The sequence below is a fragment of the Acomys russatus genome, chromosome 6 (genome assembly GCF_903995435.1).
Source record: "Acomys russatus chromosome 6, mAcoRus1.1, whole genome shotgun sequence".
NCBI classification, from domain to species: domain Eukaryota; kingdom Metazoa; phylum Chordata; class Mammalia; order Rodentia; family Muridae; genus Acomys; species Acomys russatus.
In genome coordinates, this window is record NC_067142.1 from 72,778,804 (window position 1) to 72,792,031 (window position 13,228).

General features: G+C 44.4%; 1 protein-coding gene across 1 annotated transcript in view; it reads left to right on the forward strand.

The window, feature by feature from the left end:
* The window catches only part of Catspere (catsper channel auxiliary subunit epsilon), a 76,797-nt gene extending 63,944 nt beyond the window's left edge, over nucleotides 1–12,853 (forward strand). Inside the window, exons 16-19 of the mRNA XM_051148371.1 lie at nucleotides 132–218; nucleotides 3,889–4,046; nucleotides 10,971–11,024; nucleotides 12,669–12,853. Coding sequence (XP_051004328.1) covers nucleotides 132–218; nucleotides 3,889–4,046; nucleotides 10,971–11,024; nucleotides 12,669–12,822 — 453 coding nt within the window. The 3' untranslated portion in view covers nucleotides 12,823–12,853. The remainder of the gene's footprint in view (nucleotides 1–131; nucleotides 219–3,888; nucleotides 4,047–10,970; nucleotides 11,025–12,668) is intronic.
* The last annotated feature ends 375 nt before the right edge of the window (nucleotides 12,854–13,228 follow it).

Consider the following 13,228-nt stretch of genomic DNA (forward strand, 5'->3'; position numbering starts at 1 on the left):
CCTTGACTGTCCTAGACTCAGTCTGTAGACCAGGCTAAATAAACCTTTTTTAAAGACAAGATCTAGTAGATACTCCAAACTAAGCCAACGCACAGCCCCCTCCATAACCGTACGTTGCCATCTTTTGGCAGAGCGGCTGCATAAACGAAGCGCAGACATGGGATTCAATGATTGAGGAGAACCCAGGCGTCCCGTTGGAAGAGGTCTGGGGACCTCAGGTAAGAAAGGGACCACAATGGGCAGTGCAGGTTAACCAACGCTGGATGGAAACACTCTGGACTTAAATTACTTAGGGTAAATGCTCTTCAATCATTCCAAAAATTCTTGTTTATTTCGTGTGATGTGTGTGTGTCTGTGTGTCTGTGTGCATCTGTACGTGTGCACTCTTTGGTGCAAATTAATATTGACCACTGAAAATACGCATCTGCATGTTATCAAATGACCACTATTCATAAGCGCACACGAAGACTGGACCTTTAAAAAGACTTGTCTTTTGGGGCTGGATCTGCGGTTAAGAGCTTGTGCTGCACTTGCAGGGGACCTGAGTTCTGTTGCCAGAACCTATGTCAGATGGCTTGTAACTGCCTGTAACTTTAGCTTTAGGGAATCCAGCACCCTCTTCTGGCCTCTGATAATACACATACACAAAGACACGTAGTTCAAGCTAAATAATAAATAAATAAATAAATTTTAAAAATGCAAGCTCCAAGAGAGAAGAAAACGTTGTTCCTTCTGCTAATTTCCCAGCATCTAATTCATTATAGATAATTAATATGTATCTATATAACTAATTAATAAACTATAGCTCACCACCTCTAATAAATAATTATTACTTAAAAGCATGAGGAGCAAAAGTAATAATGGATTCAGTTCAAACCAAACTTTCCTTCTTTGGTTACTTGGTTGTTTTTAAAAGGCACCCAAGGGTCTTGGGTTTGCCAAAGATGTAAAGAACACTATCTATAGAACAAAATCTTTTTCGTTTGTTTGGGTTTTGTTTGTTTGTTTGTTTCGAGACAGGGTTTCTCTGTGTAGCCTTGGCTGTCCTGGACGGACTCGCTTTGTAGACCCAGGCTGGCCTTGAACTCACAGTGATCCACCTGCCTCTGCATCCCGAGTGCTGGGATTAAAGGCGTGCGCCGCCACGCCCAGCTATAGAACAGATCTTACAGAGGATACCTCAGTACTCTGTGGTGCCATTATTCAAGAACGACGCAGCACGCATGAGAAAGCCATGAGTAGCTGGGTGGCGAACAGTCATGGGATTGGCCTGAGCCAGCATGAAGTGGTCCAGGGTGGCTGAGCTACAGAAGACATCAGGAGTGACTCTGGGAGGCTTGTGGGAACAGAGAACTTGGGGTCTTACCTGAGTTTCTGATTCAGCAGATGTAAAGTCTAAAGTCTGCCCCCACATCTCCCTTTCCCTCCTCTCCACTCCACTCTACTCCCCTTCCCTTCCCAGCACTGGGCCTTGGTTGGGTAAGCTATGCAAGTGCCTGAGTTACAGTCCAACCCCTAAACTTGCATTTCTAAAAGTCCTCTGACAAAGCCGACATTGCTGATCTTGGGGCTACACCTGGGAAACCACAGAAATAGTTTACACCCAGCAAAGAGTCATCAGGGATCACGAAGAGCCCTCAGTCCCCATTCTACTACGTGAGAAGTGACATGAACAGCATGAACCCAGGTGCAAACTGGGGAGTGCGAAGAGCTGGTGCTTTTGATTCTAACTGAGGCCTGGAAAATAAAGCTGCTCCCACCAAAGGACATCACAGCATATGACCCTGTACCGGTGACCATTTCTTCCTGGTACACATACCTACAGTAAAACAGAAAGTCTCTAATTCTCAGAGCTGCACTGATTGCTGTCCAGCCTTCCTGTTTCTTCCACGTGCCCCTGAGGTAACTCTAGGAACTCTTAAGCTCTCAGAGAAAAATGTCTGAAAGACTCACAAGCAAAACAGGCCTTTTGGTAGGTTCTCCAAGTTCATGTTGGACTAGGTAGGGAGAGCTTGGGCCCTGTACAGCTGGCCACTTGTCTGTGATCCGGGATGGGGGTTTGAGTCTCCACAAGTGACCAAGAATCCTAGACAGAGCAGTCCTTGGCTAGAAATGGAGTGAATTCATGAGTCTAGGGGAGATTTGTTTTCTTGAAGACCAGGGAGCTTAACCAAGTGATGACTTACAAGTGAAAAAGGAGGGGGAAAGATAAGAATTGAATGGGGAGTCCAACAATGTGACAGGAAACATCAAGTGTGACACAGAAAGAAGAGCAGCCACTGGTAAGTATCATCCTTCGTATTTAAAAAAAAAAAAAAAAAAAAGGAGGAAATGAGGAAGAATGAAAATAGTCCCAGGTCTCTATATAGAAGTGCACAAAGTGACACAGATAAACAGGTCCTTAAGACCACGCCCTTCTGTGACAGTGGGCAGACATCCAGTTCCCAAGCAGAATGCAAATGTCTCATGTTCTTTTAATCGAGTTCATGGCTCCATGTATTAATGAACTCAGTAGACAAGACCTCTCATACTCCAGTGTTGACCCAGGAAATATTTTGTATTTTCTTTTTGGGGGGTGGGGTTGGGGTTGGCCTTGGCTATCCTAGAACCTACCAGATAGACGAGGCTCACCTTAAACTCAGAAATACATCTGCCTCTGCCTCCCAAGTGCTGGTTTGATAATCACACACAGCATATTTCACATTTCAAAGTTAGTTTACATCAAGAAACCATAAGTCTTTTATTTTTTTCTTCACTCATTTATACACCACATATTATTTTATAAATGTGCCAGACACGCAACGGCAGAAAGGTAAAAAGAGGTGAGAAATGGTAGGTGTGGGTTCTTGTCGTTTTTGTATTTTGTTATGATGCTATAGAAATACCTCATTAGATTGAACACATGATTCGTATGAAAATATGTCATAACTCACCTCCAATACCTAACTTATTTAAGATAGACTATACCCATGGCAGCACTAGATTAAAAGGCCTCAAAATGTAGGGGCAATAAAGAAAAATCAAGAAATAAATGCAATCAGGTAAATCCAGTGCTAGTTACCCAACGGCTATAGACAGAATTTAGCTGCAATGAGCATCCATGATGTGAGAATAACCATATGAGGCAGGAAAGGTGGAAGTGCAAACTTCTAGACCCAGATACACGTACCGGGTGATACAGTTGTGGGTGACAGTCATCCTAAATGGGTGAAATCCCATCCGTTACTAGAGGAGCCCAGCAGTCTCTCTCCAAGGGCAATCTTAGCCACAGAGGGTTAGACCCACCTTGCACATGGGCTGGGCTGCTACTAACGGCGGTACTCATGGGCATGGCTCTCAGGCTTAATTCTTTCCAAAAAACTAACCCTCCTCTGTATCCAGTGAGGCTCCTGCTCCCACACTCCTACTTGACATCCTGGTCTTTCACCAAGCTAAGGATATCATTATGGTCTATGTGAGGCATCCCTGAAGAAGTTTCCCCTGGACCACGAGTAGGAGATGTGGCAAGCACTCTCTGGTACTGCAGTGGCAGGATAGAAGGGGGTAGCTGTTACATCTCTTAATGACTTTCCAAGGCAAATATATGAGAATCTGGACCTGGAAAGAATGGCTACTGGGTAGGAACACTGGCTGCTCTTGCAGAGGGACCTGGGCTTGCTTACCAGCATCCACAAAGCAGCACACAAGCACCTGTTAACGCCAATGCCCGAGGTCTGATGCCCTCTTCTGGCCTGCACAGGTAGTGCATGTAGGTGCTGTATTTATTTATATTCAGGTAAAAAAAAATACTCATACACATAACATTAAAATATATAAATCTTCTCACACATATGAATCAGATTTTGTTAAAGTCAGGAAATAACTTTTCTGTCTTTGCTTTCTACTCAGAACTATAGGACTTGTTTTTCTTATGCTGTTGGGAAGCCAGGAAACCTAAACCAAAACTATGAGATTTTAAATATTACTAATAGAAACCACATACACTGGCCCATGGGCCATTCAGGAATGTATGTGTTTCGAGTGAAGGTCTTGGATCCAAACTATAGGTAAGAATAAATTTTTTTTATTACATTATTCCTTTAAAAGTAATATTTTTGGTTTAATTTGATGCCTACTAAATATCTAATTTTTGTTATTCTTGCTATTTATATGTTTGCTCTTCATTTTGTAGTAATTATAGCAAACATGCTATATAAGCATCTTATGCCAGCTGTTAATTGGGTCACCCAGCTTGAAATTCCATTCTTTGTATTATGTCCCCTTGACACATATATTGTTTACTTTTCCCATTGACATGACCAAAACACCTGACAAGAAGCGCACAAGGAAGAACCATATATTTTAGCTCCAAGTTTGAGAGTAAAAAATCTATCCTGGTAGAAACAACATAGCAGAGTGGGGCAGCTAGTCAACAGCTACCGTACAGAAAACACAGCAGTGGATGGCGGCCTCAACATTCTGTTCCCTCGGACCCCAGCCCATGAGACTGCGCCAGGCATGTTCGATGTGGGTCTTCCTCAGTCAGGCATTTCTAGTAACACCCTCCTAGATAGTCCCAGAGGTGTGTTTCCATGGTAATTCTAGTCCAGGTGATGATAAAGATGGCATCACTCCTAGCACATGCATGGCCCAGAGTTTCATCCTAGCACTATAAGAAAACAGAGTAGAGCCGGGAGTAATGGCGCACACCTTTAATCCCAGCACTTGGGAGGCAGAGGCAGGTGGATCTCTGTGAGTTCGAGGCCAGCCTTGTCTACAAAGTGAGTCCAGGACAGCCAGGGCTACACACAGAAACTCTGTCTCAAAAACAAAACAAAACAAAACAAAACAAAAACAACAACAACAACAACAACCAAAAAAAAAAAAAAAAAAAAAAAAAAACAGAAAGAAAAAGAAAAAGAAACAAAGAAAAAAAAACAGAGCAAACGGAAGCCCAGGAGCCCACGTGTTTGGCCCTGGGAGACAGAATCAACACGGTACAGTGTGAACTGCATCAGTCAGTAATGATTAAACGGGGGTCAAGCAAAGTGGCATTTATCTTTTGTGTTCTGTGACCTTCCCATCCAAAGGATCCCTGATTCAACATGAGAGGTGCAGCACTTTGACCTTGTGAAACATCACAAAGTGTTTCTTCCCCCGTTATATGGCCAACACACACTACCTGCCCCCCACCCCCTCTCCCCTTTCCCACCACCACGCCCTTGGCCCCCCACCCTTCACAGTGACGTCTCTTTTGGTATGCTAAAAAGCTCTGACCACTGGCAGCACGTAGGGAGTCTCAGGATGCAGACTGATCAGTGGAAAGGCCAAGACAAAACTAAGACATTTGTGATTCTCAGCCCTGTAAGCCTCAAGTGTATTTCCAAGGATGCTAGGAGTTCCTAAAAGGTCAACAGAGGGGATTTCCATCACAAGTTTGGAGTACCTCACATTTCCCTCCCTGCCCACAGGCTTGAGGATGCTTCCTTCCTATCGAGGAGCAGCCTCCGGGAAGGGAACCATTCCTGTTGGAAGGTAGTGGGCAGCAGTAAAGAGGGAGAGAGAGACAGAGACAGAGACAGAGAGACTATAGCTGTTTGTTTGACACAGGGTCTCTCTACATTGTCCTGGCTGTCTATTTTCCTCTCTCTGTATCCCGAGTGCTGTGATTAAAGACATGTGCCACCACGCCTGCCTGGCTTTCCATCCCTATGTATTGTATGTCTTTAGCAAGCACTAAATTTTGTATCCTGGTAGAAAACATTTTTATTCCTTATGGAATCTGAGCTCTTAACATGCTATGCCCTACACACATGAGCCTTGGGTTATAAATGAAAAACTAAGTGGCTCCCAATTCTGTCATTCTGGCAGTAGGATTAAAAACCTCCATATCTTGGCACTGGCTCATAGTGTTACCTCATTATGAGAACCTGCTACTTTCCTGGCAACCTTTCATCCTGGTTTCAGAGCTCTCATTACTATATAATTTACTATCCAAACCAGAGGTCCAAAGAGTCAAATGGAGCTCCGGTAGTATTTATACAAGAACAACTGGTAACTACCAAAACTGTCACCAACAACTAAAGATTAATATTAATCTTTCAATACAAAAGATGCCTTGAAACAATATCCTTTACTCTGGAAGACCAATGAATCCCATGGTATCAGCCCTTTCGCCTCCTAGTTCTTTGTTCTGAAGCAATCTTGTTGGAACAGCGTGATAAAAATGCATGGCACTTGGGTGCCTCTGCCTAGTGCTTCAGGCTGAGGGTAAATGAGAAAGGCAAATTCAAACCCAAGCATGCCATAGGAGGAAGGAATCGCTCTTGGGGGATAATCTGACGTCTTTTGATGCTAATTACTGCTTGCTATCTGTGTGACCCAACTTCTGCTTAATAAAATGCCATCCCACCTGGGCAGGGCAAAAGAGATAGCTGGGGCTAGGAGAGAGAGGAATTCTGGGAAGAAGGACCAGACCACCACCAGGAGAAAGAGACCTGAAGGGAAGAGAGGAAGGGAAGAGAGGAAGGCTGGAGAGGCACATGGCCCGAGGCGTGGATGGAGAATCCGGCCCAGATGAAGAACATTAGCAAGTATTTGGGATTAGGGATGGGAGGTAGCTTGATAGAAGTTATTAGAAGTAGATGGCATGGGATTGAGGCAGGGATCCCATGCCTGCCCCACTATGGGAGACAATTTAGAGGATTGGTATCTGCCCTGCCCCAGGTTAACTAAGGTTACCTTAAAATATAACAAGGCCTACAGATACTTATAATTTTAAAAACAATAAATCACTGTCCTCTACGGGATAAAACCAGATTGGTAACGGCAGTATCCAGACCAGCCTGGATGGTGGTGGCCCCGGAAGCCACCCCAGGCGCCATGCCTGTGCTGTTCACTGCCCCACTGCATAAGCACCTGGGTAGATGGGGAAAGATGCTCCGGGAAGTCACAAAAGCCACAGCCCCTTCCCTGGTGATGAGCTAAATGGTCATGTGAGACCCAAACATCTGAATACTTCAGAATTTTATTGAGGAACCTATCTACATGTGCGCCCCTTAAATTTCTTCTCATCAGTTTCTATTTCTTGCAAATCCTCAGCATGTATCTAACATTCAGTTACTGTTTGCAATTATGGCACTTGTCAGTACCCTCCAGGAAACAGCTACACGGAGCACCGTTTCTTCTCCTCTCAATTGACAGCGATCTGCAAACCTCTTGCCTATTTTTTTCGTTACACTTGGTGGAGCCAGGAAGACCTCCCAATGTCTGAGCAAATGGGAGCTGTCAATCAACTATTTAATGCCCATGAGGCCATTTTTATACACATCACTTGCACTTCAGGACAGGAAGATTACATCTGACTTAGGTGTAACACATATGTAATAATAGGCAGCCAAGGTTTCATGGTCACCCAGTGCTACAGGATCAGGTCAGGAGTGCCAAATCTCAGCACTGTTTGAATCACCTGGAACATGCAGAAAAGCTCTCTTTGCCCTGAATTCCAGAGTGTATATATATGCATATATAGAGAGGCATGTATAATAGATGCCTCTATTTATATGCATATAATATGTGCACATATAAATGCATCCATATTTGGATGGACTTTTCTAAATATATAATATATTTAGAAAGGTATATTGTATGTACATATATATATATAATTAATATTATATATATATATTTAGAAAAGTCCATCCAAATGTGGTATAGGTTATCTCCAAATCCAAAGTGGATAAAAATAAAGCACTAGCAGCAACGATAAACCATGTGCTCAGAGAACAAGGAAGGACTTGTCTTTCACTCTTAAAGGCATATCCTGTGCCCCGCATGTGTGGGACTTATCTCCCTTATCTTACCCATGTGTCACCACGGGAACTTACATCTTACGTCATCAGTATAAGGGACCAACATGATGTCCCATGAGATAGCTCTCTGGCAGGCAGTTCATAAGAGTAGATGTAGCCCAAGGGGGGGGGGGTCTGTTTCTCTCTGCTAGTGGAGCCCCGAGGAGGGAAACATTTTATCAAATGAATGGCTGCTTATACTGGCTTTTTGTCCTGGAATGAGGCGCTCCTGAACTCACAAAAATCGAAAATCTCATTGGTACCCCCAGCTTCTCCATTCAGCCTTCGGAACAGTCGGCTAGGTGATCTAAGGAGAGGCGGTTTACCCTTTGCTGCTCAGGTTTTCCCAGGAAACAGATTTTGTGGTGCAGGCTGAATTGTAGGAGGGTTTAAAGGCAGGTGATCTGAGATCCCCACCTTTAGAGGAAGTGGAGCAAGTAAAACTGGAAAGAGAAGGAACCAGGTAAAAATGTAGCCCCCGTGAGGCCTTCAGTTGATTCCACAGAGAACCCTGGGCCAGGGGTGCCTGGCGCAGCTTTTCTGAGAAAGGGAGGTCTTTGTGCCTCTGAATAGCCAGCCTTTGGGATAGACTTCCTCCACAAGAGGGTGTGATTTTGGCAGAGGGCAGATCCTGACAGAGATTGATTGGTCCCCTTATGAGGGAACAAGGTCTTCATTCCTAAAAGTAGAATCTCCATGGCACACGCTTGGCAGTGTCTCCACTCCACCCATATCTTTTGAGGTCTCTGTTCCAGGTATGTCTTGTTGATTTTATTTAACTCCATTTGCCTATCTGTATGCAATCCTGGAACTGAACTGATCGAGGCCTCTCACATGCTAGGCAAGAAGTCTACCACTAGGCTACAATCCCAGCTCTTGCAGTATCAGCCAAAGAGAGCACGTAGTCAACTATCAATACCCAAAGGTTCATCAGAGCCCAGTCATTTGAGTAACATTTTATCTGATGGTAACCATACTTCCTTCTTCTAATTATAAATCCATTTGGCTTTTCATCCTAACCAAAATGGAAGGGCTCATTTGTATGGCAGCAGCCCCTTCCTGAGACCTCGGGACCCTACCTAGCTTCTGACACTGATGTAATAATTCTCAGGGCCGTCATCAATGGTTTCTCCTGGGCCCTGCCTAAAGGTGGAAGAGAAACTCATATCTAATAAATCAGCCTCAGCAGACCTTTTTAAACACCCTTTACAGTTTGCCATGCATGATTGATGTTGTCACCCTGACAGGGTCTAGAATCATCGAAAAGATAAGTCTCTGGACACGTTGGCGGGAGTTTTATTGCATCAGGTTAATGGAGGAAGGGAAGATCAGTACAACTCCATGGGCTGGGATATCACCAGCTGGACAACAAAGGGAGAGTCAGCGAAGCAGAGCGCCTGTGCTCACTGCTCCCTGTTTCATCATATGGGTGCGGGTGACCAGTCATGGAGCCTCCCTGCTCCCATGGTGGGCTGTACCAAAGCAAACCCTTACTTCCTCGAGTTGTTTTTATCAGGTGTTTTGTCATAGCAATGAGAAAAGTTAAGACAGATTCACTCTTGAACAACATGCTAAGGAGTGTCGGAACCCACAGACTAAATTTGATAAGCATATTTTCCGTGTACTTGCCCTGTCGATCTCTAAAAGATGGATGGGAAAGTGTCCGGTTATAATTAAGGCCTTGTCTACTTCCATAAGTTTTTGACCCACATACTGGGTTTCACAAGTAACTAAGGCTTGCCTAGAACTTGCAACCTCTTGTTTCAGCCTTTCAAGTTATGTGATTATCCACAGTCCTGCCATGCCGAACTGACCAGGTCTTCTGTCATTGAGCAGTAACCCTTTCTTTTTTTTTTTTTTTTTTTTTTTTTTTTTTTGGTTTTGTTTTTTTGAGACAGGGTTTCTCTGTGTAGCCTTGACTGTCCTGGACTCACTTTGTAGACCAGGCTGACCTCGAACTCACAGTGATCCACTTGCCTCTGCCTCCTGAGTGCTGGGATTAAAGGCGTGTACCACCACGCCCGGCCCTTACATTTTTTTTTTTTTTAACCCTTTCTTTCAAGTTCGGCTCACACAAAGCAAAATTAAGAACCAATCAAATTGCCAATTTGTTGCTAAGTGATCAATAGCCACTTTATAGCTTCTGAGATGTCCGTGAAGTGCCTCCATAAAAAGTCCCAACTTTAGCCGGGTGGCAGTGGCAGTGGCAGTGGCAGTGGCGCACACCTTTAATCCCAGCACTCGGGAAACAGAGGCAGGCAGATCGCTGTGAGTTCGAGGCCAGCCTGGTCTACAAAGTGAGTCCAGGACAGTCAAGGCTACACAGAGAAACCCTGTTTCAAAAAACAAAACAAAACAAAAAGTCCCAACTTTGCTGGGCACGCAGCAACAAATGCTTACTAGGAAGTGTGCACCTTCCTGCTGTCTTCTCCCCTGTGAAGGGAGGTAAATTGTGCCATAAATGTTTATTTAGTCACACCCTGTCTATGGAGTACGCTCAGTAACTTTAGAAATAATAACACCACCCCATCTGTTGAGTTCCTAACTCTCTCAGCTTCTTGAGGGGAGCCAGCCTCCATCAGATGGATCCTAGCCCTCTAGCTCAGAAAAATCAGAATTCAAATCACCAGCGCTACCACTCAGACAACTGCAAACCCCTGCTGGTTGCCCACCTGAGCCCCAGCTCCCTCAGCCGGAAGGGAGGGTTCTCACCAGAGGACTAACCTAGTGCGTGTAAGCATTCTGCACAACACCAGGCACATGGTAAATGCTCAATTAGCACTCATCTTCTGTGAACATGGGGCTCAGGGTGCAATGCTAAACTCTGTAGTACTTCTGAAGATGCTATGATTGTTCATTATTATTAAAGTCATTATGACCGTTGCCTTGGAAACTACTACCCAAAGTGGGTAATGCTGTGAGGATAGCCTGGTTACACTGACAAGCTCTAAGGAATCTCACAGTAGCCTAAAGATGTGCCAATGGAAAACCCATCCTAACTGTCCTGTAAATGCATCCATTTTGTCCTTGTTAAGAAAATGATACCTTAATAAGATTCCATATGATCTGGCTGTTACCATAGAGATGGATATTTTAAATACATTTAACTTAATCTTTAACATTACGTTTTCTAATTTGCAGTTTCTGTAACCTATCAGCTCTGTTTGCGATTGAGACCTTTGGAGCCATCCCCAGGTAATGAGCAGTACCTAATGGTGCTGCAGTTCTTACCTGATTGCTTGTTTTTGTTTTGTTCTGTTTCCTGTTTCTGCTTTTTTGAAATGAAAATCTCCTAACCCAGACTGGCCTAGAACCCATGATCCTCCTATCTCAGCACAATGCCTGGTAGAGAGAAGATGGGTTATGCTGACAAAGGTCCAAGAAAGAACCATTTGCTTGGTCAGAGAAAAAAAAAAAAAAAAAAAAAAACCACACTGAGATAACTGTGGGCCCAGAGAAACTGTAATACTACAACAAATTGCTCTAGTCAGACGTTAAAACCCCAAATGAAAAACAACACTTTGGTGTTTGGACTAAGAAATGAGCCCCTCTCGTGGGAAGTACTTCCGCAGAATCCAGATGCAGACACCTAAAGGCCCCCTTTCCCCCCTGACCTCCCCCCTCACGCTACAGAGTGTAGCTTCCAATACACACACACACACACACACACACATTCTCAGACACACATACTCACCCATGCTCTCACAGATATCTGCACACATGTACATACACACATACGCCCTCACACACATTCACAAATGCTTACTTACCACCAGCCGTATAACCAGGCCCTAAGCCTGGAGGGGTGGTTCTACCTGCGCCTGTAGCTTGAGGTGAGAGGATCACTTGAGTCCAGGAGTTCCAGGCCAGCCTGGAAGCACACTAAGGCCAAGTCTCCCTGTGTTGTCCCCTTCCCTCAGAATTTGCTGTCACCATCTTCATGGTGACTGATCCCTGAGACTTGGCAGTTGTCTTTACTCTTTTGCATTCCTGAAATGCCACAGCCCAACAGTGGCGAAGACAGAGCCAGTCTAACTTTTAACTTTATCTTGGGCCTAACCATGTCTCTCGATTTCTTCACCCACATCATCACAAGTACCTTAAAACCGTTTTACACCCCCTCCTCTGGTCATTCTTCACACTAAGCCAGGGCCATCCTTGTAAGATGCACATCCTGTTTCGCACCCATGGAACTCCCTCTTGTTCTTTGCCTAAACTCCACACTCTCCACTTACTGTAAGCTTTTTCTTATCTGACGCATGCCAACCTGTTTCTCCCCCCCCCCCCCGCCAACCCCCGGGGGGAGAGAGGGTTAAGGGTGCTATTTTTGAGGGGGTTCTTTTTTTCTCAGTGCTGAAAAGCAGACCGAGGGCCTCATTCCTGGTAGACAAGGGCTCTATCACTGAACCACATTCCCACCGTCATTTCTAACCATGCTGAGTCCCAGTCACGCAGACCTAGGTTCCATTCCAGAATGATCTGGAAGGACCTCCGGGCTTCTTCCTGCTTCTGTGGCCTTGCACATACATCATTCAGCCATAGTCACTTCCTCTTCTCCCAGACCTCACTAGCTGACTCCTACCCACACCACACCGGGGTACCTCCTCTGCACCCCTCCGCAGAGTTCTGCCATGCTGCCTCCTCTCCTGCTGGTCACACCCAGTCTCCCTGGTCAACCTCAAGCATCTAACCATGTTGGGGACCGATGCTAGCTAGGTTTCATCACTCCAGTCCCTGCGCTCGGCAAGGGAAGCAGCTGCTTTAAGACTCTGTGATCGTGTAAGTTAACAGGCAGAGCATGAAGGGTGACTTCTCATGGCTCCCTTGTTTTTATTCCAGCCCAAGCATCTACCTGGTGGCTGCCTTTCTTTTTCTCCTGATGCTCACGTTCATCTCTGTACTAATTCTCAGCTATTTCTGGTACTCAAAGATTTATAGACAGTTTATTTTTGAGCCACTTCACAAGAACCCTGCAAAACAGAAGAGGAACTAGGAAAACTGAGAGTTAAGTGTGGATCTATATGTATGTGGTGTAGGTGGAAAGATAATGCACATATATGTAATTATATTAAGAATACATGTTTGGCTAAGAAACATTAAGTATAAGCTTATATTACTATTAAATTCAAGAGCTGAAAGCTGTTCTTAAATTACTCCCCCAAATAACAATATATTATTGTTTGTTATTGTTTTTCCTGATTTAATAATTGCATATATACTGTTATATTGCATTTAAAAATTAAAAATCGGTTACCTTTGGCTATTATGATACTTTCTAACAATGAAAGGTTTTTCGCTGTTGTTTTTGTTTTTCAAGACAGAGTTTTCCTGTGTAGCCCTGGCTGTCCTGAACTCTGTAGACCAGGCTGGCTTTGAACTCACAGCAATCCTCCTGCCTC